The 26,763-nt window shown below is 39.7% G+C and overlaps 1 protein-coding gene across 1 annotated transcript; it reads right to left on the minus strand.

Moving 5' to 3' along the window:
• Positions 1 to 23,108: 23,108 nt before the first annotated feature.
• Positions 23,109 to 26,459, minus strand: LOC147282503 (protein IQ-DOMAIN 12-like). The gene is made up of 6 exons (XM_086248906.1): positions 26,331 to 26,459; positions 25,974 to 26,117; positions 25,591 to 25,878; positions 24,622 to 24,855; positions 24,322 to 24,453; positions 23,109 to 23,979 (listed from the first exon to the last, which is right to left on the minus strand). The coding sequence occupies exons 2-6, from the start codon at positions 26,046 to 26,048 to the stop codon at positions 23,515 to 23,517; spliced, it is 1,194 nt and encodes a 397-aa protein (XP_086105032.1). The 5' UTR covers positions 26,049 to 26,117; positions 26,331 to 26,459; the 3' UTR covers positions 23,109 to 23,514.
• Between the last annotated feature and the right edge of the window lie 304 nt (positions 26,460 to 26,763).

Genomic DNA, 26,763 nt, shown 5'->3' on the forward strand with positions numbered 1-26,763 from the left:
CACTGTAAACCATTTAAAATTTGATTCACTGTAAACCATTTAAACTTTAATCTTTGATAATTTCCATTTCTACTAATATATTAAATTGGTAGGCCTATTAAAATTATGTTTTGATATTATTTACATTGTCTAACATTTCTATAAAAACTATGACATTTACTAATTATTTTCATTTTCCTCTATTTTACAGGTCTCTAAGTGATCCTACAACGTACTGAAGAGAAAACAGACAAAGCTGCTTCTTTAAAAGCTCTCAAAGAAGATGCTTCAAATTCTGATAATCTCCCATTGAAGGCTTTCAAAAGTAAACCAATGACAAGGAAATCCAGAATCAGCTAGGTTTGCTTCCCCCCCAAAATATAGAATACATTGTTTGATCTCAAGTTTGTTTACTGTAATTTGTGTTTTTTAACTTCTTTTTTTTCGGATTTTTTATTTTGATTAAACCTTGAAACATGACTAAGGTTTTTGATGATTCTGAGTTTTCTGTATTAATTCACTCTAACACATTTAAGAAATTGAATTTCTATATTCTCTCTATACTTTCTTTGTTCTCAAAATTTGCATTTATATACATTTTTATAAATCAATTAATTTGTACTACTGTGCACAATTGCTTTTGACTGATGAAGAAATGTTCTTTAGGCTTAATCTAATAATTAATATAAGTTACTAATCATCATGGCATTTTAACTTGCAAATGCAAATAAAAAGAATTAAAAAAAAAAAAAAAAAGGCGATTAGGATTCGTTTGGCTGCTTATAACCTCAGTTACATCCAATTTTGATATGCTAACTATATATGTATCTTTAAACTCTATACAAAGTTGATAGAGATTAATTAGTAATAGTATCATGAACAAATCATCCATAAGGAATTGTTAAATTTGCTTTACCACACATATGTGTCTATGACTTTTATGTGTATCTTTATATATGTATTTTTATCTCTCTCATCACATAAAAGTTATGCATGCAATCATGAGAGAGATGAAGATAATAAATTACAAAAAAAAAAAAAAAAAAAGATTTATGAACATGGTTTACAATCAGAGCTTATTTTTATATCTGTTAGATTGAGGATCCTGTTATTGGGTGATCATGGCTTTGTTATTGGGTCGAAGACCCTTTGGTTGTGGTAGAAGTTGTTGTTGGTCATTTAAAGTGTTTTTTACAGGTGTTAAAGTATGAGTTAATCCAATTTTCAAGAGAGGTTCTGCCGAAATTTCGGTATATTTTTCCTTTCTATTGAATCAAACTTAAATGTAATCATTTATTTATACTAACAAATCACATTTCTCAAATTTGCAGCCAAGCACAGGGAAAGCCCCCTACAGAAGGCAACAAGCAAGAATAGAAGCTCTCTATCCCACAAAGTGAAAAAGAGAAGAATCCCCCTGCCCAAAATACGACAACAGATGAGCAGCCTAGCAACACTAAAGAAGCAACCCCGAAAACCGAATAAGCCACCTCCGACCACCCATCCACAACTTTTTTAAACAATGAACAGTTGAATACTGTAAATTTTTTTATTACTATGACACACAATTGTCTCACCAACTATTATAATGTTTTTTTGAATGTTGTTTGGTTTATTAAGACATGCCATATATGAATGTACATTTTGTAAATTAAATTTGGTGAACAAACATTCATGTCAATATTTCCAAACATATTTACATTTCCATATATATATGTAACAATATTATCCTTCCATTAAATTTTATTAGGCCTTGAATCAACATTTTATAAAGTTTTAGCACCCGCGGCATCGCGTGGGCACGATTTCTAGTTTGTTACTAGAAGGTGACCTTAATTAATTGATCAGGGGGCCGGTCAATATGGTACAAAATATTGCAATCAATTATTGGCATCAAATTCTAAAAAGTGTCAATTTGGTCCACAAACTTTTCAATTTGTACCAAACCAGTACAAACGCTAACTTTCTTCCAAAAATTAACGGAATTGGTCACATGAAAATGTGATGAATAGACTGAAATACTTCTGAAAATGTGGTCACTTGCTGTGCACATGATCACTTTTCGTTAAATTTTTCGATAGAAGTTAACGTTTGTACTGCTTTGATACAACTTAAAAAGTTTGTGGACCAAACTGACACTTTTAATAGTTAGTGGACTAAATTGAGATTCACTATAAAGTTCGTGGACCATTTTTGTATTTAACCCTTTTTTATATTTTTACTTTATTTTTAGACGACTCCGGTCTCTACTTGAATATGCGCGCTTCCACATGTCTCTTATATTTTTTTCTATTTGCTTCCCATCCATATTCCCCATCACAAAATTTTGATCACAAAATTTTGATCGAAACTTTTTGGAAATTTATGCACTAAAGTAAAATATAATTGGACCAAAAAGTGTAATTTGGTCCACAGAAAATAAGAAGTTTGTTTACCAACGAAGAAGAGGATGTTGAAGGTGAGGCTGAGGAGTAGTTGGGTGTTCATCATCATTGACTATCTTTAGTTGCCTTTGCTGCCAAATTATTCTTAAAATTTGATGAGGGTGGGCTTTATTATATAGGCTTAATGCGGGCCTCGCCTTTTGTTTTTTTTAGAAGACTAAGGGTCCAAGTGGCTGCGGTGACAGCAAACGATGCCAATAAATTCCCACTTGTATTGCAGCGGCGGGCCCATAAAATGCCAAACCTTTAACATCACGACTTCAGCAAATTGGAAAATTTGCTCAAGTGCATAGCATTGAACAGTATTGGAATACTAAGCTCATCAATTTTGTTCACCAAATATGCTCAGTAAATAATGCGTCAATACATTTTCTATTTCTTGCTGAAAATAAATAAATAAAGTTTAAAGTAGACACAAAATTGAGCAAAATGAAGCATTGCAACATCAGTCAGCAAACAAAATTTGAGAAATATTTGGTAAGTATAAAACTAGCTAGTATTCAAATTAACAATCGGTGAAAAACTGCCGTATATGATTGCATATGGCGTGAAGGACAGGCTAAAGAATTTTCATTTCAACACTCCTGACATAAATTATGTTTACAATTTTCTTCAAATCTGAAGATTATGTCTCTTGTGAAAGAGGATAGAAAGTAAATATTTTTGTTTTTTTGTTTGCGGTATATAACTTGATTAGAAAATGTTAGAGGAACAAAACTTAAGCGAAAGTAATGGAATACAAAGTACATTAATTTTGTGAATCATTGATATGATAAAACCTTAAAACAAAGTAATGAGTTAGCATGCTTGAGTTTGATTGCTTACAACCTTAAAACAAAGTAATTAATACGTACAACATCATCTTACCTTGAAAGTGATGTGTTCATGCAAATTTCCGTAAGAGAGATGCAACAACTTAGAGGTAGTGACCTGGCTGATCCGAAGTCCTGCCGGATGATGACGTGAGATCTTCCTGTAGACAAACACAAGATCAAAGGAGAGGGACCGGTGTGGTACCAGCCAAACACGCTCCGATGATGAAGTCAGTGAAGTGTGTTTGATGGTGTTTGAATGGAAGTGAGGAAGAACAAATGATGAACTTGGGAGAATAGGAAGAACAAGGCAAATGTTCTGGGTTATTCTCAGCAAGTTGGGTATGCTCTTGGGTGAGTGGGAATTTTTGTGTAAGTGTTTGATAGATGGATAGATCTGGATTTTGCACATATGAGTTGGTATATATAGGCAAAAGAGATTGTGATGAGTAAGTTACCTGCATGTGAATGAATGGTTGCCAGAGACCCACGCGTTTGGTCAGGACTAGTGGCATGCACAGATACTCACCTCCTCAGCATTCAATGCTGCATTGAATGCTCCATTTAATGCAAGGTTGGAAGGTTCAGACAAATTTCCCCAATAGTCATGGATGCAGGCTGGGATATTCCATCTGTCAGAGGATTTGTGTCAGGTGTATTTAAGCGTGGCGGTTTCGTCTCAATCTGATCCTCCTCGGAATGGCGGTGGCATGCCGAGCCGAACCGAACACATGTTCCTATGTGTATACATGAAGTCCATGTGTGATCGGATTGGACACGGGATTTCGGACCGAACCGACCCAGAAGAAAGGGACCCCTCAGAGTTATGACTAGCTGACGCTAGAACCCGAAACGGGGTTCATTCCGTGCCGAGCCGAACCGGGATGACCGCAGAAAAGATGAACACTCGATCCCTTGGAAGATCATCGGTTCGGCTCGGATCGGGCGTGGAGGACTTGGCGCGGAGACCCGATCTGAGCTGGCAGAGGGAGTGCCGAGCTATGATGATGTGGAGGTCAAAGTTTTGACCACCGAGAAGTCAAACACTGAAGTTGAATCTGACCAGCCACGTGTCCAGCCATGATTGGCTGTTGGATCGGTGTGGGTTTATCCACAAACATGATGTACTTTGGTGAAGCTTTGGTCACTGAAACAAATTTACTGTTAAGACTTGAATTTTATGTTGAAAGCATTAATATTAATGTTGCCCAACTACTACCTCATTACAATCTTTCCAAGATAAATTCAGTGGGACAAAGATCTGGTGGAGAAGAAATAGTAGTGTTCTTCTAAGGCATTGACTACGTACACCCACCTAAGAGGCCGGGTCCACCCTCTTTATAGATAAGAGACGTACTCTTAGCGTAGGAAACTAGTAGGAAATAATGGACAAAACGTGACATGTCTATTGTGACAATAACCTCATTTACTCGACGTTTAACCTTTTGGGAAGGGTCTCATGTATGTGAGACATGAGACAATTGTACTAGTGGGGTATATGACTTAATGTCTTAAAGGGACTGATGCAGATTTTTCACTGTCAGAGAGCTAAACGTACGACATTAAGGGCCAATTTGATATTGCTGTGAAAAAAAACAGCTGTGAAGTAAAACAGCTGTAACGTAAAGTCAGCTGTAAAGTAAAGCAGTTGAGTGTTTGATAAATTATGTTTTTAAAAATGCTGTGAGTGCAAAAAACAGTATCAAAGTGTTTGGTAAATATTAATATAAAAATGCTGTGACTATGTATAATTACTAAAATGGACATGATGCTGAAAGTGCAGTTCACTTATTTGTTTGGTAAAAATAAAATGTTTTTTTTACTTGTTTTTGAAATTTTTTACTACAAATTTTTATTAGCATTAATTTTTCTAAGAACAACATTATTAAATAAATATGTCTATTATTTTTTTAGGTATATTATAATTTTAATCGTATAAATAAAATATCATAATTAATTATCACAATATAAAATATAACAAACAATGGACATATTTTTTAATTTAAAATAAACAAATAAAAATTATAGAAATCAATGAGGGTATTATGGGTAAAATAAAATATTCATTGTTGCTGTGAATTACTGCAGCTTTCAAAAGCACCTAAAAACCTGCTTTCTGTTTTTGCTGTGGGGAGTTGAAAATTGTGGGGAAAAACAGTTTTTTATTTTTTTATCAAACACCAAAACTGCTGTAGGTGATTGAGAATCGTCATCCACAGCAGTTTTTGGATCCTCCACCGCAATCTCAAACGAGGCCTAATACTAGTGGCTTCCTAGCTAGTAACTTCCTGGACCACAACAATTAATGCATCACAACCTTGAGGCCCTTTTCTGATGATTATGTTATGTGAAAACCCCTTTTCAGCTTCTCTATTATACTGGCTTCTAACTTCATATGGTTCTTATATACCAAGAAATTAATTCAGTGAATATATAGTGGTGGAATGGTCTCGGCGGCCGGATCACCTACTTCTCAGAGTAAAGAGTACCCTCCCATATTCAAGAGTAAAGAGTCTATAAGGATTATCATTTCAGTTATTATAAATGATTGGATTATGTGTTGGGGTTTTTGTTATATACTTTCGATTAAATATAATTATGAGTCCGTTAATATACAAGTATTGGCATCTAATTTTATTAACCAAAACTACATAAAGCCTCATTCTTCCTTTGCGGACCAACTACCACAAACTCATTCTTCATTTGCGGACACCACACCACCACTAGATCCCCGCGCCACAAAAAGCCCATTTACCCCGCGCATTGTTTTGACGAAAATAAACATAACAAAAACATAGCATGCGGACACCTTCCAAAATACCAGCATCAACGCATCACCAAAAAACAGAAACTGCAAGTCCGCAACTCCAATAAACTGCAGTTTCACTTGCAGTTAGTAACTGCAACTGCAAGTCTGCAACTCTAATAAATTGCAGTTTCATTTCATTTGCAGTTCCAGAAATTACAGTTTCTGCAGTTTCAGTTCACTTGCAGTTCCAAAAACTACAAAAACATTACAGTTTCAGTTCACTTGCAGTTCCAGAAATTGTAGAAAACTGCAGTTTCAGAAACTGAACTAAACAAAACAAATCAAGAACCTACTACTGATAAGGAAGACACGAAGGTGGAGTTGGCTTCCCCAATAACTTTCTAGGCGTTGTTATAGTGAGGAACTTGGCTTGTTCTTCGGCAACGTTGCGACAAGGCTAAGATCAGAGTCAACATCGGGGCTCCAATCGGGTCTGGGGGTTGCTGGGTGTTCCGAGCTCACATGGATGAAGAGGGAAGAGAGAGGAACTCAGGGGTGGTCCTCTCGTCGCCATCCATGGCTGGATGCGCACACATGCCGTCGAGGAAAGTTGCAGCGAGGGAGAGCAAGAGAGAACATAGAGAAAGTGCTTGGGGAGAGAGAAAGAGAAGATAAATTTCAAAAATGAGGGAGAGAGAGATACGTGAGAGAGTTTTGAAAAAATTAAAAAATTAGCAACCATTGGATTGTTTGGATAGCTAAGATAAAAAACCTATACCAAACTGGTACCAAGAAATGGGTAACCAATCCACTCTCAAAGTTACATGATTGTTAAATATTTTAAATATGTGTATTACATGTTACAAACAATAAGTAAAGTGTAGTAAAGAGTAATTATTTCTATAATTATTTCACATTACACAAGTAACAGTTTATAATTGGATATATTAAGTGAGAGCTTTCGCTAAATTACATCAAGATCTTTTAAGAAAATATTCCTCACTTAGATGAGTTCATTGGGTTTATTCTCGTCTTGTGTTGGATTTTAACGCTTAAGTTGGATAAGCAATTATCCATAATTGTATGGAACAAACACATACATCATTTCAAAGCATGGAATTAAATTTCAAAAATTTCTTCAAAATTTTTCATTTTTTTTAGGTTTTGAAATATTAAAGAATTAAAATTGTCGAAATTTTGTTAAAAGTTTCAATTGTTTTAGTTTAAATTTTCAACGAAATTGAAATTCTTTCAAAATTTTCATATTTTTAAACTTCAAAATTTTTTCAAAATACAAAATTTAATTTCTTGTTTCAAAGTTTCACGACCAAAGTGAGATATGCATCTTTTTTTTTTTTTAAATTATATGTATATTCTAATTTAAGGTTTTTAGGACGAAGAAGAAAGGCACGTCAATACTATGGAGCCAACTTAGTGTCTTCGAGTCTCTATTTTCCACGCCACTAGCAAGGGTGACAACAACACAACAGTACAACACACGCCATCTATATTGTTATTATTCGCATCATGAAATTTGGAAGCACGCATACCATAGTTAGCAGCTTTTTTGGATTGCTCTTTTGGAGCTTATGACATTTTTAATCTTAATTACCCCCTCACTGAAACTCTGTATTTGGACTTTTCTCTCATTCAAAAGAGCAGAAACAAGTTTTATTTGTAACTCAACTAAGCCATTGGGTTGTTGTAAAGTATCTCTGATATTTTCAAGAAAACAGCTTCCTTCAAAAATTTTAGTGTGAATTAGAAACAGATTTTGCAATGGTTGTCTTCCCTATTCCACCAGTTCCACAAATTACTAAAATGCCAGCATCTCTTGATCCATATTGAAACCATAAATTAATTTTTTTGACTTGAGAATGAATTCCAATCAGATAAGGGCCAACACTTAAGGAAGTGTGAGTGATTTTGTCTTCAATCACTTTAATAATTTTCTTGATAAACTTTGACTCGTGCCTAAAAATTTGTCAAAATGAAAAATCAATCAAACATGTCAAGACTTTGGAATTAGACTTTAAAATCCTTTTAGTAAAAAGAGAAGAAGAAAAAAAGAAGGATGTAAATGTAATTCACTTATGAATTTGAACAAATAAACAAACAAAATGCTCTCGATTAAGGCAATTCACTTGTGATTTATTTCTCTGGTGAGGTAAGCGGCTGTGCGCAATAGCTAGATTTTTGCTGGTCAACTTGGTAAGGTGTGTGGTACTCAAAAGTCAAAATGATGTGGCAAGGACTAAAATATAAAGCCCAACTTGCAAATAAGACAACTTTGTATTGTCTTTTTTGGGCCAAGACACAACTTTGTATTGTTAATCAGCCATAGGACGCAAATTAATAAATTAGTTGGTAGAAGGTGACCTTAATCATCGGTAGGGATGGCAAAAATCCCCGCGGGGCGAATCCCCGCGGGGATCCGATCCGATTAAAACCGTAATGGGGGAGATAAATGGGGCCGGGTTCGGATTCGGGGATTTAGGCGGGGACCTGAGTCGGGGGCGGGGCAGGTATGGTTTTGGCTCCCCCGACCCCAAACCCGCCCCGTTTACACCAAATATATATTATTAAAATTTTAGTGTTAAAAGTGTCATGTAGGGGGATCGAACTTGGCACCTCAAGTTTTCTCCCACAACTCCTTACCATCATACCAACAAGTTCTTATGAGTTTACTCTTCCAATTTATATATTTATACACAATTTAGATAATAAAACCCTAAACCCTATATACCCTATACCATATACCATATACCATATACCCTAAACCTTATACTCTATACCCTAAATCCTATACCTTATACCCTATACCCTATATCCTAAACCCTATACCCTAAAAGCCTAAACTCCATAAAGCCTAAAACCTAAACTTATTATTCCAATCTAGATAATAAAACCCTAAACCCTAAACCCTATACCCTATACCATATATTCTAAACCCTATACCCTAAAAGCCTAAACCCCATATAGCCTAAACCCTAAACTTATTATTCCAATCTAGATAATAAAACCCTAAACCCTATACCCTAAAAGCCTAAACCCCATAAACCCTAAACCCAAAACTTATTAATCCTAAACCCTATATTTATACACAATTTAGATAATAAAATTAATAACCTAAACCCTAAACCCTAACCTTATTCTTCCAATTTATATATTTATACATAATTTAGATCATAAAATTAATAACCTAAACCCTAACCTTTATATAAATGAAAAAACATATATTTGTTAAATTATTTTTTAAGTAAATTAACAAATATATATGTTTAGGATATTAATATGTATTTTTGTTAAATGTATTAACATATATAAATGTAAGTTTGTTAAATTATATATTTATATATATGTTTTAAAACCCCAATACACCAAACCCTAAACACAAAAAAAAAAAAAAAAAAAAAAAAAAAAAAACTGTGATCTAAATATCTAATCTCTCAGACTCTCACTCTCAGTCTCTAACTCTATCTCTCTCAGTCACTGGGTCTCTCACGCAGTCGCGCTGCCCTTTGGCCAAGTCGACAGTCGCCACCATCTCGCCAGTCTCCACCATCGAGCCGCTCTTGGAGATTTCGCCAGTCGTCCCTCTGTCTCGCACTCTCTGTCTCGCCCTCTCTGTCTCGCCCTCTCGCCACCATCTCTGTCTCGCTGCTCTCTCGCCACCATCTCGCCCCTCTGTCTCGCAACCCCGAGTCTCGCCAGTCGCCTCTCTGTCTCGCCCTCTCGCCGTCGCCGTTTGCCGTCCTCTCTCTGCGATCTCCTTCTCTGGTCGCCGTCGCAGTTTACCAGTCGCCATCCTCTCTCTGCGATCTCTCTTTACATAGGTGGGGGATTCGGGGCGGGTTCGGGGAAGCCACTCCCCGGCGGGGTCGGGGGCGGGGAATCCCCGTTTACATAGTCGGGGATTCAAAAAATTTCGGGGGCGGGGGATGGGGGTGGCACCCCCGGCCCTGCCCCGCCCCGTTGCCATCCCTAATCATCGGATCCATACGGTATTTAAATATTTAAATATCGCACTCAATTATAGGCATCAAATTTCCCTCGAGCAAGCCATATTTGACCTTGAATATTTCCTTTTCTCTTCCAATACCCACTCTTCACAAAGATGGTTCCAGCTACTTTTGCAAGAAGCTCAAAAAGAGCATTTTTAAGGTTTGTTTTGAAACAGTGCATATCCTAGTATTCATTTGAAAACACATGACAAAACAGAGTTTAGAAACAGAGATTGGAGATTGTGGGACCATGGATAAATTCTACATGGGACCTATGTCACAAATTTGAAGTGGATCCGAAAAGAATTAGAGAAAGGCATAGGGCCCCTAGATATTATATGAAAAGGGGGTACCTTGACTTAGAGGATGGGACCTATGCCCTTATAAGTATAATGGGACCATTAAACAAAGGTTCTATCACCTATAACAAAGGGGGTGCCTTGATTTAAAGAATAGGACCCATACTTGTGAAAGTCTAAAAGGGTCCTATGGATGAGGCACCATCACCAACAACGCCGGGGGTACAAACACCACAAAATTGGAGGACCCATTGAGCACAGAGTAAGGGGAACAATCGCCACGCACACTTGGGAGGGCTGGATGCTTCCAAATGTATGAATACATCCAAATCATTGGAACCACCCGACCCCATGGATCCATCCAAGCTCGCGATGGGTCCATGCTCCTACCCAAACTCGCGGATGCTTCCAATTACAAGCACACGGAGGTATTACTATACACACACCACGACTAAAGGGACCTAAGAACTCCATGTTCTACTAGGAAACCAACTCTCATACGAATTAAATGGCTTGAATCCTCTCCAAACAAGGATTCAAGTATAGGAGTTCAATTCAATATGAATTATACTTCCCGGTGATTACAAGTTTAAATCAACTTACAATCCTAAGGCCATAGGGATTAAATCATCCCCTATAAATAGACTCTCATAAGATCATTCAAAGGTACGTAATTCTAGAGCTCTAAGCCCACTGCTTTGAGTTGATATTGATCTTGCTTACTGACTTGACCGTCGGAGAGCCTTTGGCCGACACCACACCGGTGTCACCATACCTCCGAAGGTTTTTCTTGTGTTTACAGGACCCATCGTTTTCTGAGTTTGGCTACTTGGAGAATTCGTGTTACAACAATTGGTGCTTTCATTGAGAGCAGAATCAAGAACTTCTCGTTTTCGGATTTTGCTCTTTGATTTTTTCAAACTCATTTTTTCTGGAACCTATGGCGGAAGAGATGACTTTGGGTGTTACTACAAATGGGCACCCCCTGACGTCAACTACTGTTGAGCTGGCGGCTCAACGAGTTGAAAAAGAGCTTGACCGTGTGGAAGTCCACACCACTGATGATGATAGCCAGCCGGACCCTCCTCGACAAGAGCCCAACGAGTACCAAGTCGCTTTGCGGCGCATGGAGGATCAAACCCAAGCGGCCCTTGAGGCTATGAGGAAGGATATTCAATTGATGAGTGAGGCTCTAAGGGCTAGCAATCAAGAGCCCCGCGGAAGAACTTCTCGCCGGTCCCATAGGGAACGAGGAAGGAGCCGCGTACGGGATGCAAGTGGAAGAACTCGGCTAACTCGCCAAGAAAAGCAAAAAGAAAAGGTGGGGGAACCCCCACAAGAATCCCTCCGCAATTTGTCTAAGGGTCCTAATCGCCAGGCAAGGAGCCCCCAAGGAGGCAATGAGCAACCAACAGGTCGCGGACCCATCGGGCCTGCAGCAGAAAGCCGTCGGACCGGTCCGATATCGCCTATCCGTGGAACACCCATCCGGGTTCCGGGTATGAGGAATGAAGGACCCTCACGGCAAGGTCCGAACCCGAATATGGGCAACGTTGCGGATATCATACCACCCCCACGTCGCTCCCCACCTAGGACTACACGGTCCCGGCCCGATTCTTCATACTCATCTCACGCTTCTAGTGGACCCTCGAGCGATACGCGTCGCTCCGAAAGTTTAGTTAGTCACCGAGCGATGGAGAGGATGCTTAATCAGCGGATGGAACAATTTTGCGTCGACTGGAGGGATCCACATGAAGCTTGGTTGGAGAGCGAAATCCTTCGCGTAAATGAGTCCCCCCTTGAGGATCACATCCTCCGAGTTAGAGCCCCGGAGCGTTTTTCTATGCCAAGGTTCAAATACTTTAAGGGAGACTCGGACCCAATGAGTCACATTAGGATGTATCGAAACTCGATGGCACCATATGATGACAATGATGCCTGGATGTGCAAGATATTCCCCTCAAGTCTGGAAGGGTCCGCATTAACTTGGTATCACTCTCTACCACCTCGGTCCATTACTAATTTTACCGGCTTATGCTCTTCATTTGTGAAACATTACTCCGCTTACCGAGATATCAAAAAAGATACGGACCATCTCTTTACCCTCAAGCAGGGGGAGGACGAATCCCTCCGGGACTTTGTAAAACGATTCAAGTCCGAGGTGGCAAAAATTGAAAAATGTGATGACAACATGGCGGCTGTGGCCTTTAGGCGGGCACTACCTGTGGAGTCCGCATTATATGGATCTTTGGTTAAAAAAGGTACCCTCACGTTTGCTCAAACGTTAATGAAGGCGGAAAAGTACATTAGGTGGGATGACGAGAAACGGGGGGCATATGTAAGGAAGGAAGATAAAAGCACGCGGAGGAATAGTCAAAAGGATGGAGCCCCTAAACGAAATGATAGGTCCCCTAGAAGAGGTGATAGGCCCGAGAAATATGGGACCGCGGAGAAGAGGAAGAGGGAGGATCGTGCAAATTCGGACCGTGACAAATATACACCTTTGAGACTTCCAATTAATCAAGTCATTTACATGATCAAGGACCAACCATGGGTGAAACGTCCACCCCCTATAAAGTCGGATGCAAGCAAAAAATTTCCGGATAGGTACTGCGCCTTCCACAAGTCTAAGGGGCATCTAACCAGGGATTGCATAGCACTTCGTGAGCATATTGAAGAACTTTTAGAGCAAGGATATTGTTGGGAATTCGTAAAGGATGAAGCATTAAAGCGGAGGCCTGAAAAACAAGATAGACAAAGGTCCCCAGATTCGGATCCACCACCAAAGAAGCCAACCATGAACTTGCAATGCATCCTCTCCGAACCAGACTACTTAGGCTCCACAAGAAAGGAAAGGGAGCATAGTTGCAAGAAAGCGAGGGAGGTCTTGGTGGCGCCTTCCCAGGACCTATCCGGGATTGATCTCATGAACTTCTCCGAGCAAGACGCTGCGGCATTGCACTCTCCTCATGAGGACGCTTTGGTTATCACCATCCAAGTTGCTCATGCCACAGCGGGCCGTGTCTTAATAGATAATGGAGCATCCGTTAATGTGCTTTTCAAAACGGCGGTTGAGCGCATGGGTTTAATTGAGGATATCACCCCCGTTTCTAAACCGCTCATGGCCTTTGACGGAAGCTTGGTTCACACCATCGGCACTATCTCACTACCAGTGGTGGCGGGGTCAAGAAGCCCACTCACGCCATTCATGGTAGTCGATTGCCCCACACCTTACAACACTATCCTTGGGCGACCATGGCTCCATCGCATGAAAGCAGTCCCTTCCACCTACCATCAGGTCTTGAAGTTCCCAACAAAGGAAGGGATCCAAGAAATCCGGGGGGATCAAGCAACCGCCCGAAGTTGCGCGGTAATGGGTCTGAAAGAAATAAAAAAATCGATTGGTCCCTTGATACCTCCGAAAGCACAGGACGTATCTAGAGCACAGACCAAAACGCCCGAAGAGGATGCATCCGTCTCAGGGACTCAGAACCTTGGGGACCCCAAAGAAAAATCCGATTAGCAATTAGCCCTGGGGGCCCAAGATGAGCAAGAAGATATTGAAATCGACTTGGACCCTCAGGATAGTGACCCCAAGGGGGGCAAGGCAGAGGAAGAAACAGAGTTAATTGAATTGGACCCAAAGCTACCAGAGAGAAAGGCAAGGATTGGGTCCAGACTTTCCAAGATAGAAAAGGATCAGTTAATAGCGTTCCTACGGGAAAATAAGGATGTATTCGCATGGTCCGCTGGCGACATGCCCGGAATCGATCCGAAGGTCATATGCCATAAACTTATGGTGGATCCAAACTTCAAGGCAGTAATCCAAAAGAAGAGAAACTTTGCTCCAGAACGGTCCGCTATAATTGAGGCCGAGGTAGATAAGCTCAAAGCCGCCGGATTTGTGGAGGATGTGTACCATCCGGATTGGTTAGCCAATGTGGTTTTGGTCCGAAAGAAAAATGGCAAGTGGAGGGTATGTGTCGACTTCACCGATTTAAACAAAGCTTGCCCAAAAGATAGTTACCCCCTTCCACGGATTGATCAACTAGTGGATTCAACGGCGGGGCATCAACTTCTTAGTTTCATGGATGCTTATAGCGGCTATAATCAAATCAAGATGTATGGGCCGGATAAGGAGAAAACCTCATTTGTCATAGAGAGGGGGACCTATTGCTATAATGTGATGCCTTTCGGGCTTAAAAATGCGGGGGCAACGTATCAACGACTTGTGAACAAAGTCTTTAAGGACCTTATCGGAAAGACAATGGAGGTATACGTGGATGACATGTTAGTAAAGAGCCTACAAAGACACGACCATGTAAAGCATCTTGGGGAGGCATTTGAACTTTTGCGGAGGTATAACATGAAGTTGAACCCGGAAAAATGCACATTCGGAGTAGCCTCCGGAAAATTCTTGGGATATTTAGTAACTCAACGGGGTATTGAGGCTAACCCAGACCAAATAAGAGCAATCATGGACATGCGGTCCCCTCGCACTGTCAAAGAAATACAAAGTCTAACGGGCCGTGCTGCCGCCCTAAGCAGGTTCCTTTCAAAGTCGACGGATAAATGCCGCCCTTTTTTTCAAGCATTAAAAAGGAGCGGGGGCAGAATATGGAATGAAGAATGTGAAACGGCTTTTCAGGACCTAAAGACATATTTAAGCTCTACGCCTTTGTTATCCAAACCCTCCGCGGGGGAGGACCTATACTTATATTTGGGGGTATCCAGTCCGGCGGTTAGTTCGGCTCTGGTCCGAGAAGAGCAGGGGGCACAACACCCGGTATATTACACGTCAAAGGCTCTCCTCGACCCAGAAACTAGGTACCCAAAGATGGAAAAATTAATTTTGGCTTTGGTAAGCTCCGCTAGAAAGTTAAGGCCATACTTCCAGGCTTTCAAAATCATTGTGCGGACCGATTACCCGTTAAGGACCATTTTGCACGGACCGGATGCATCCTCGCGGATAACAAAGTGGGCAATTGAGCTAGGGCAATACGACATAGTGTACCAACCACGAACAGCTATCAAAGCACAGGTCCTAGCCGACTTCATTGCCGAATTTACTCCCTCTGAAACGGAATTGTCGGACCCAATCAACCCAAATTCAGAACCGGACCCAACGGATCCTTATGCGTGGCACCTTCACGTGGATGGGTCCTCCAATAGCAAGGGGGCAGGCGCCGGCCTAGTTTTGCGCACTCCGGATGGATCCATAATGGAGCAGGCCTTGATATTAGGATTTCGGGCAAGCAACAACGAAGCTGAGTACGAGGCTCTCTTGGCAGGCTTAAGACTAGCATCCGAACTACAGGTCCGTAAATTAAATATATTTTGTGATTCTCAATTAATCGTGAACCAAGTGTTAGGTGAGTATGCGGCACTCAATCCAACCATGACTCTCTACCTCACTAAGGCCAAAGATCTTCTCCAAAAGTTTCAAGAGTTCACACTCACACAGGTCCCTCGTAATCAAAATACCCATGCCGATACTCTGGCAAATTTGGGATCTTCCTTAAACTACCAACTTCGTCGGACCATTCCTGTGGAGTACTTGAAGGAGCCGAGTGTTCACAAGGTGGGGGCTCCATGCCTACGTATAGCTCCGGCACCATGTTGGATGGATCCAATCCTTGATTACATAAAGAATGGGACACTACCCCAAGACCGGGCGGAGGCTAGAAAATTACATTTAAAAGCGGCACGGTACGTGGACCATAATGGCAAGCTCTATCGTCGATCATATTCAGGACCTCACCTCCTTTGTCTCCACCCGGATCAGGTACGGTACATTCTCGCAGAAATCCATGGGGGTAGTTGTGGGAATCATGCCGGAGGCAGGTCCTTAGCGCAAAAAGCCCTAAGTGAGGGGTACTATTGGCCAACAATGCACCAGGATGCAAAGGAGTTCGTACAGAAATGTGACAAATGCCAAAGGTTTGCCATTATCCCAAAACAACCGGCAGAGGACCTAACCCCGCTTCGATCCCCTTGGCCGTTCATGCAATGGGGCCTCGACATCGTCGGACCCTTGCCAGATGCCACCGCCCAAAAAAGGTTTTTGTTGGTTGCTACCGATTATTTCACAAAGTGGATTGAAGCCGAGCCCCTTGCAAAAATTCGAGATAAGGAGGTAAAGAGATTTATATGGAGAAGCATCATTTGTAGGTTCGGAATCCCTCAAACTTTGGTGTCCGATAACGGCCTTTTCAACGGCATCCTTAACGGCGGCCCTTTCATGCACCGAGCATTCTTGAATTCTTTGAGCCATCTCCTCTTTCTTCGCATGCAAGGACCCTTGAGCTTTGGCTAACTCTTCTTTCAAAGATCGGATGGTATCATTAAGCTCTAGGATTTTGGCGGACCGATTGTCAAGTTCCGACCGGACCGTTACGAGCTCTCCTTCAATCTTAGTATGAGCAATTCGGTACTCCATGGCAGAACTTTGGCATGAATCAATTTTCAGGCGGTAAGTCTCAAGTTCGACTCGGTCGTTTTCCTTGGCATCTTCCATGGCTTCGATGTATCTATCCATCATGGCTCCCATCTACACAAAACAAAACAACAAAAGCATCACTCCAAAGTAGATTAACAACAAGTCTAAAGAACCCAAAACAAAGGAATGGTTTCGGGAAGAAAAATGGAACGTACCGAATATCTAAGTGCATATAGCTTTTCTTTCGTTTCGGAGGCATCATACCTCCGCAACTCGGAGGCATCAAGGGGGAGAACGGACCCTTTCATTAAAGCCATAGCCACCGAATCATCCGACAAGCCGGATGAATCGCATTTCACGACCCCATCCTTAGCTATGAAATGGGGGCACCAAACCTTTGAAGAATGGAGGGGAGGATGGGACCGGATGGGGGAAGCATCCCCCGCGAATCCCCCGTCATCTTTCAAGGGCGACGGGCCGGCGGTAACATTCTCATATGGACCGTCTAACCCAAACTTTGGAGGCCCATCTTCAAGCATAAGTGTGGTGGTATCTTCATCTTCAAATTCGTCCACTAAAGGACTATTCTCTCCAACGGGGCGACCCTTATTTGCATTGAAAAGGATGTATTTCTCCGGTACTTCCTTTCCCTTTGCTCCATCGGCTCCTTGTTTTGGCTTTTTAATAGGGCCCCTTTTCTTGCGATTCACTTGGAGGGGCGGTATCATTAATTCTAACTCTCCAATTTTAATGCCGTCACATGATCCCTCCGAATTGTTGGAAGCCGGACTATTCTTTTTTCCTCTCTTCCTCTTCTCCCCCGCTTCCCTTGGTTTGGGCAAGGATCCCATCGAATCAAATTGGGGAACAAGCATCTCCGCCGGAATGTCACGCCTTGACAAAGGGGTGACGGAGTCTAACCCGCCGGGGGCATCACGGTCCGGATGCAAAATCCATCTAATGTCACGATGTTCCGGACTCACCACATGATACAATAAATCAACAAGGTCCGCCCGGTAGCATTTCACAAAGTTCAACCCATCGAGGTCCATTACACCCTCCGGATTGAAAGTAGACGGGACCGGGGTGTCGTACCCATCAACCACGTCTCCCCAATTTCCGGAAACAATCACCACATCATCGGTATGACTCCCCTCTTTACGGTCTAGATTAGTAAAGAGATTGGGCCGCTTGTTTTCGCGCCCCCGAAATGCAACATACACCCGGCCATTTTCATGGGGACACACCCGAAACAAACTCCGAAATTCAGCCAAACCCAACTCAATCTCATAAAATCTAGTCAATTTTTCAAAACCCAAAAGCAATTTATAGGAATTCGGAGTATATTGACAAGGAGCTAACCCGTATAACATGAAAAACCTCCGTTGGAATCGGGAAAATGGAAATCTAGCTCCAATCCGAAACAGCCAAGGGTAGAACTTGATGGGTCTCGCACCATTCACCACCTCACAATCAACTTCGGCTTTTCCGGTAGGATCGACTTCAATGGAGATATCTTGGGGGCGATTTGGATAATGCTTGTCCAAAAATTTCTCAAGAATTCTTGGGTCTTTCAGCCCAGAAGCAGTCTTCGGATTCACCATTGAATACCGAAAATTATGTGGGATCCGCAAGAAGAAGAGAAGAAGTAGCCGCCGAGACTAGCGGCGGGATCGATTGGCGTCAGCGACGGGCGTCGGCGGCAGTTGGCGTCGGCGACGGCGGTATGTGGGCTGAGCAACGATGGCACCGGTGTGAAGTGCAACAAGGAAGGCCGGACCTTTAGGTTTATGGGTCTTTGAAGTTTTTAAGGGAAAGAGGAAAGTTGAAGAATAAAAAGATGGGGGATGGTTCAAGGTTCTAGGAAATTTTATAGGAGGTGTGAAATAAGGAGATAAGGAGGCTTTGGAGTTTGAAATTCAAATAAAAGATAAGGTAGGGTTTCAAATTCAAAAGTTAGGATAAAAGGATAAGAGCCCAAAAGCTTTCAAAAAAAAGGGGGGGCGAAAATCTCGGACCTATGATGCACAAATCCGGAGGGGCGGCATGGCATGTTTAGTCAAGAAAAAACACCTCCCTTCTAATGGGTATTCAAGGGATGTATTTTTGGGGGCAATTGTGGGACCATGGATAAATTCTACATGGGACCTATGTCACAAATTTGAAGTGGGTCCGAAAAGAATTAGAGAAAGGCATAGGGCCCCTAGATATTATATGAAAAGGGGGTACCTTGACTTAGAGGATGGGACCTATGCCCTTATAAGTATAATGGGACCATTAAACAAAGGTTCTATCACCTATAACAAAGGGGGTGCCTTGATTTAAAGAATAGGACCCATACTTGTGAAAGTCTAAAAGGGTCCTATGGATGAGGCACCATCACCAACAACGCCGGGGGTACAAATACCACAAAATTGGAGGACCCATTGAGCACAGAGTAAGGGGAACAATCGCCACGCACACTTGGGAGGGCTGGATGCTTCCAAATGTATGAATACATCCAAATCATTGGAACCACCCGACCCCATGGATCCATCCAAGCTCGCGATGGGTCCATGCTCCTACCCAAACTCGCGGATGCTTCCAATTACAAGCACACGGAGGTATTACTATACACACACCACGACTAAAGGGACCTAAGAACTCCATGTTCTACTAGGAAACCAACTCTCATACGAATTAAATGGCTTGAATCCTCTCCAAACAAGGATTCAAGTATAGGAGTTCAATTCAATATGAATTATACTTCCCGGTGATTACAAGTTTAAATCAACTTACAATCCTAAGGCCATAGGGATTAAATCATCCCCTATAAATAGACTCTCATAAGATCATTCAAAGGTACGTAATTCTAGAGCTCTAAGCCCACTGCTTTGAGTTGATATTGATCTTGCTTACTGACTTGACCGTCGGAGAGCCTTTGGCCGACACCACACCGGTGTCACCATACCTCCGAAGGTTTTTCTTGTGTTTACAGGACCCATCGTTTTCTGAGTTTGGCTACTTGGAGAATTCGTGTTACAACAGAGATCATCTTATCACCATGTACATGTGCATTTGTGTATGTGCTTCTATTTTATACCCTTGCCTGTACTAGAGATTGCTTTACACCATATATGAGCAGCAGCCACATCATGTAAGTGTTTCCAAAGTGCCACTCTTTTTTATTTGGGGGCACCTGGTACCATAAACAACAGTCAGAAACCAATCTTATCACCCATATATATACCAGAGACTAACACAATATATATAGACTGGTGCATAGAGACCATAGTCTCAATATCCTTCACTTTTACCATTATTAATTCCAAAGAAGCCAAATGCCTCCAGAAAAAAACAAAAGTTTCAACAACAAACTTATTCTTGAAACTAACTTACTGATAACTTTAGCTAAAATACCAAATTTATGTACAGTTTCCACGTCTTTAATAGTACGTACATGCAGGGGAAAGATTTCCCACCATCCCCTATCACATTCAAATCAAAGCCAACAATCAAATGGATATACAAATTAAACCATTAAATACCATTCATACCCTCCAAATACCGGTGGAGGTGAAAGAATCTGCAACAGGAATTTGTCTCATCAGCATCAACAAAACCTTCATCCATATGTCCCCCAAATTTCAGCTGGAATCCAAATTTGTATCATGCATTGTATTACTCAATTTTTACTTTCTGCTTTGTTATTAATTATCAAGTGTTTATTGGTACAGAGTTTCTGAATTTAAGATTCTTGCATTGATTTTATGATGAGTGTTGACATATTAAAAGAAAATAGAGAAAATAGGAGCTTATAAATTAACAAGCTATAGGAAATTCTAAACTCACAAGAGCATAAGACAAATAAGATTTACAATACGTAGAAGTGCCTGCAGCTAGCGGAATCCGCATACCAAGTTTGTGCCACATATGAATTACAATGTGATTAACTTCGATACAAAATGGGCACATTAATCATACATCTTAAAAAGTTAAACAAACATGTTTAATACATGATGGGCCATAATTTATCTACTATGTTAATTAATAGAATAATGCTATATTTACTATATTTTTATACCATTTTACGTGTCATTACTTTATTGGACAAAGATTTTCTTTTTTTTTTCTTTTTCTTTTTGGATTTTTTTTTTTTTTTTTAATGTCCAATATATAAATGTCATGTAAGTTACCACATAAGATAGTATGAAATTATGGTATAAAAATATAGAATATCTAGCACTACTGGACCCGATATCATAAACAAATGATATTAAACTTCAAAGCCCAAATTAAAGATTATGTCAGTTATTAATAACTGAGTTAGAGATAGAACTTATTAAACTGCTTCGGCAGTTAACGGGAAGAGTTTCCTCCCATTAATTGAGGAACTAACTCCTCGGATGAAGAGATATAAAAGCTCTTCATGTTCAACAAGAAGGGGAGAGAGTTTTTTGGATGAAAATACATATTCATAAATTGATGACCAACTTCAGCATCAGAGACCCATCAGAGAGGAATCTCCCTTTGGGAAGTTAGGACTCAATTGTTACATTTTGCAGGAATTGAAGGTATTAACCACAAGAGATAGGTGATCAAGGTGGTTCTCCGCTGATGTGTATTCTAGAGGAACTTTGAGGCTCATCAATACATCTTTGAAGCATAAATCAAATTACTAAAAGATTCACATATATATCTCCTTGAAGTTATTAACATTCTCTTATTTCAAATTCCAATAATACGACTACAACCCAAATTAATATAACACACCATTATTTCACTCCAGTGCAGCTCCAATGACTGGATGTTTTTGCAGCCACCCTTTAAGATTTGCAATTGTTACGATTGAAGAAAAAAACTGACATTAAGATTTGCCACGCGGTATCTAGGTCTACCTACAATTTGGGGGAGGTCAAAGAGGCTTGCATTGGCATATATATGTAAAGGATAAAATCCTGGGTCGACTACATGGCTGGAAGCAAAAGACTCTCAACAATGTGAAAACTTTAGGAAAATCTGGTAGTAATAAAAATCACATTTATTTGTTTATTTTGGTAGTAAAAATCATATTAGCTTATCAAAAAACAATATATAATTAAGTTGAATTAAGTCTAACAAACACAACATGTGTTAGCTAATAAAATGAAAATATCTCTCAAAACTTTAATTTGTTTTAAAACACCTTATATAAAACATTTAAAAAAAAAAACACATTCATCAAACCGACAACCGCTTGGACCTTTAGACATTTAGAATTAATGGCATAAAACACAAGACAACAATTACTATAAAACCCACAAATATGATATTGATAAGATAAGGAAGAGGAAATAAATAGATATATAGTAGATTGTTATGTACCTTAATTACTAATCAATTTGATGCAATTTGTTTTTTATCAAGCAAAATAGGTTTGACATGAGAGATATTGGACCAATCGTCACCTTCTTCCCTTTTGCATCTTTTGCTCAATTCAGGACACCCCGCTAATTTCCAATTCTCTGAGTGCAGTGAGGTGATGCATCCCTTCTGGCAAACTTGATAATTTAGGCCTATCTCATCATACCCTTGGTTTCCATTAGAGGTTTCAAGGAACCCATGCGCCATCCATAGTCCAATCAGATCTACAATTGATAATCTTTTGGAAAAAGTGAACAAAAGACAAAACAAGGCTTCAAGTAAGGTGGCAATGCATTGTAGCTTACAATTATACCCTTTCTTTTTTTGGCCATGATGAAATTACACCCCTTCAATTTTGATGAAATTACATGCACACCCTATGCCATTAGTTACTTTTAACAACAGTTACTTTTTGATCATCTTTGACTTTAAAAATGTCATTTTTACATATGACATCTAAACTAACAAATGATTTTTACTTTAGAGATATAAAAATAACACTTTCAAAATCAAAGATGGTCAAAAAGTAACTAACGACTGAGAGTGTGCGTGTAATTTTTAAAACTTGAAGGTGTGCGAGTAATTTCATCAAACATAAAGGGGTATAAATGAAATTGTCTCTATTATAAATGACAGTTTCATCTATTACGTCAAATGAAATATATCTCTATCACAGGTGTGTATATATAATATGTCCCTAATCTAACATTATGTGTTATGTCACCTGATATAAGATATAGAGACCATAGATATATACATTCATTACATGAAAGTTTTACTTGTAAGATAATTTGATCATACAAAACTACTTCCCAAGAATGAGAATATCAAACTCAAAGGAGCTCATGGGTTTCAAATTCTACTTGATATTCAATTCCATTTTATATCCATTCCATGTAAAAAATGGCACATTCCAAAAAGTGTGCTTTACAAACATTTTAATGAAATCTCTCAAACGTCACCTCAACCGGACATAACTTTACACTCCAACGTAAACCATAGCTTTCATTGCATTATTATCTTATTAAAGAAAATTCTTTACATAACTTGATGAGTTTATAAGAACAAAAGTAAAAACACAAAATCCTCCAAACAAAAAAAGTCCTCAAATATATATAAATCATAAATGAGTATTACCAGCAATGAGATATTGCAAAATGCAAATTCATCTTCCAAAAACTTGTTGAGCCTTCCTTCTCCAATGAAGTATTGATCAAGGGTCAACAAAAGTATCTTCATCCTTGAAAACTTTGCAGATAACATGAACTTCAGCCTCTTGTAAAACCAGAACTCCTTTGCAAAGTCTTAGAAGATGTCTTCAAGCCACAGTTATGAGTTATGACAGAACTTGGCATTAATCTTGGAGAGAAAGTTGACATGACATCTTTGAACCTTGTTCAAGGTGATTATTGCTTAAACATATCTGCCAAAGAACCCCATCCATTCATACCCTTCTTGCTAATTGACTCAGCATCGTAAGAAGAACAAAAAGAGTTCCCATTATCATGTTGAAAGCTGTGGTTGGAGTGCTGTAGTTCCCGGAATCCTACCCTTTGCTTCGGGGTGCTTAGAGATCTTGTCTTTTCCTTAGCAGATGCTGTCACAGCCATGAAAGTTGGAAAAGCTGGAGAACATGTTGTCAAGCTGTCATGATCTTGAGCAGAACTCAGTTTTGCTTGGGAAAATGATCTCCTTGGTAATGGAAATTGTGGACTCAATCCTTCCACCGAATCTTCATTTCTCAAGTGTCTCAGTCTAACTTGTGATCTTCCAAACACTCCACTAGTACTACTAGGATTTGAATGAACTGTGAGCATTCCGATTTCGTTTTTGGTCACTGAATCTTCTAACATTTGCACATTTCTGCTTTCCTAAAAAAGATAATAATGTTGCATAAAGGTAGATGTTACAAGAGGAAATATAGTGCCATATATGGTGACTAATCAATAATGTTATGGTCACCAAATGATGTGTCAGGTACATATCAATATCTTATCTACTAGAAATAAATGAGGTTCAAAATGAGTCCATGGTTGAATAAATGACATATTGACACATTATTAGGTGAACAAAATTTGATGAACTTAGAAGTTTGCAATGTTTAGGATCTGTCATAAATTTAACCCCAATCTCCCTTCCTTTTTTTTGCCTTTTCTTTTCCTTTCTAATTTTCTTTTGAAGCAACATTTTCATATAGTTTCAGATTAAAGTACCCGGACAGAAAATGAGTATTTCTTCATCCTCTCTCTTTTGATTGTGGCCTCTTGCTTTTTCAGCCATGTGGCTTCCATGTCTTCCTTTGAAATTATACTGCGATCCCACCTTCTCTGACTGCTGCATTCACGCTGTCCATAACAAAGATCTTCACTAAATTATTAAACAATGACATTAACAATTGGCTACTAGAGATTGTTCCTAGGTCATCAACGCTCATTCTTCCAAACATTTTCTCCCTAATATATACACCATGAAAAGCACTAATTACTCGTAAATTTGAAAGTCATCTCACATACCCTTGTTTCTTTTTCTTCCAACTCCCTTTGTGGCCTGCCGAGCTGTATCTTTTCATCATTATTACATCTCTCATCTGCAGTAGGAATGCTCCTTTTCCAAACCTCTGCCCCCTGCCCTTTTCTGCTGGATGGCAAACTCTTCAAAGCTGTACCTGCTTGGCGTCTCACAGCTCTGCCACGAACAATGGCTTGAAGTCTCACCAGTCCCTTCAAGGCTCGCAATGCTTTCCTTGCCTGTTGCAATTGAAATTTAGATCATGCTAGAGAATTTAGAAAGCTTCTGGCTACTCTAGTATGATCTTAGATTCATATAGAAAGCTTCCGGCTATCTTTTCAGAATTTAGAAAGATAGATAAACAAATATAATCAGCTATAGCAGTAAAATGTGACTGCATAACCCATTCTGCTTATCAATTCAGCCAATTCAGCCAAAAAAAAAAAGATGTTAAAACTATGAAGCCTTGGTTGGTTTAGTGGTGTATATCTTAAAAATCCAATTACACCTGTGGGAGAAGATTCAAAATATTTCATGCAGGAAAGAATTCCAGATGTTTAGAATTCAATGCCAATTGCATAGAAATTTGTGTTCAGATTAGGAAAGAACTCAAAGAAGACAAATATGAAGAGATCAAATTGAAGTTTCAAAGAGGTATCTATTTTGACTTACACCACCAATTACAATGTTTTCACCTACTCATCAACTTCTCCTCTTTATAATGAGAACCTTTGAAACCAATAGCAAAAAAGCAATGTTTTTTCCAAATGTGTAAAAGCTAATCTATTTAATAATTTCTAGCAAATGCATCCAAATCCCTGATTCTTACTAGCAGCTATGCACTATTTTCTGTCAACAGAACAACAAATAATGGAGAGTAGACAAGCAGTTATGCACTATTATATTATATATAACTCTAGAGTTACTCTACTATGAACAAGTACATATAATAGACAAGTTTTTAAGAAGCTCACAAGATGCGCCCGATAAGCACTTTGAATTTTAATGGCAGCCAAGTTCCTGTCAAACTTTGTGAAATAGTGGCAAGATTGCGAAGTTAGGCGCACAACCTCAGCTGCAGCATGGGCAGCAGCCACTGCTGCCTTGGCTGCAGCTGCTGTTGCTATCGCAACAGTGAAAGCATGTTTTTTCTGCTCTTGTGTGACTTCACTAAGAGTTCTCTCTGATGCTGTCAATGCAGCCTGTGCAGGGTACTGCTGAAGTACTTCAAGCCTTCCAAAAATCCATCTCCAGTTTGATTTCTGAAAAGTACAAAACAACAGAAACTATAATCACCCAAAAGAGGAACACAAATAAGTATTTCAAACAATGAAGGGAAGAGTAGTATGAACCAAACCTTTTCTGTCTTTGTCTTTGCTTCAGAAGTAAAGAGCCTCTTCACCCAACCAAACCAGCACTTTGTCTTTGCCATTGGAGAATTGTTAAGACCATGTTAATCCAATATGTCAAGCATTGTCTTACATTCTTCAGGCAGTTCCTACTATTCAGAAAAAAGTATAGTTTAAAAAATGTACATATATAAATTAACTTATATACATCTACTAATCAATATGCAAACAAAAAAATGAAACACAATTTGGGAATAAACAGTTATATATATAACTCTGTTGATAGACCACACTGTTTCATTTCTCAAAAGTACATGCATGACAGAATCCAAAATGAAAGCATAAACTACAGAAAGAAGACCAACATTGATTAAACCTGATACTTGAAAGCTTCTAGACTCATAAATTCCTCAGTTTTAGATACTAAAAGCACTCAAAACCTATCAAAACTACCATCAACTTCCTGATTCTCCAAATGGGTTTTTCTTTGTTTTGATATATCAGTAGGTTTTTCATGGTTCTTGTTTTCAAGCACATCAATCAATAGCTTACACAGAGAGAGCGAGAAAGAGAGAGAGAGAACTGTAAAGAGAAAATGTGCACACCCAGTACCCTTTGTAATGCCTGCTGCAGGTACCTTGGGGATGACTCATGAGGGGTGTGGTGGCTTAAGAGCAAATCTACTTAACTTCACTGGGCCCCTCTTTCTCTCTCTCCCCATCCTCAACCGTCAATTCCCACAACAGCCATTGACGAGTCCAAATGTCTGTTCTTTCATGAAATTACTCATACCACCTC

Source organism: Dryas octopetala, chromosome 6 (assembly GCF_963921425.1).
Source record: "Dryas octopetala chromosome 6, drDryOcto1.1, whole genome shotgun sequence".
NCBI lineage: Eukaryota > Viridiplantae > Streptophyta > Magnoliopsida > Rosales > Rosaceae > Dryas > Dryas octopetala.

Bases quoted from the DNA above. Each gene is read 5' to 3' on its own strand.
- LOC147282503 (XM_086248906.1), bottom strand. From the start codon at position 26,048: ATGGCAAAGACAAAGTGCTGGTTTGGTTGGGTGAAGAGGCTCTTTACT. The intron at 25,879-25,973 runs GTTTGGTTCATA...TGTACTTTTCAG, and splicing joins CAAAGACAAAGACAGAAAAG to AAATCAAACTGGAGATGGAT. The intron at 24,454-24,621 runs GTATGTGAGATG...TGTTATGGACAG, and splicing joins TGGAAGAAAAAGAAACAAGG to CGTGAATGCAGCAGTCAGAG.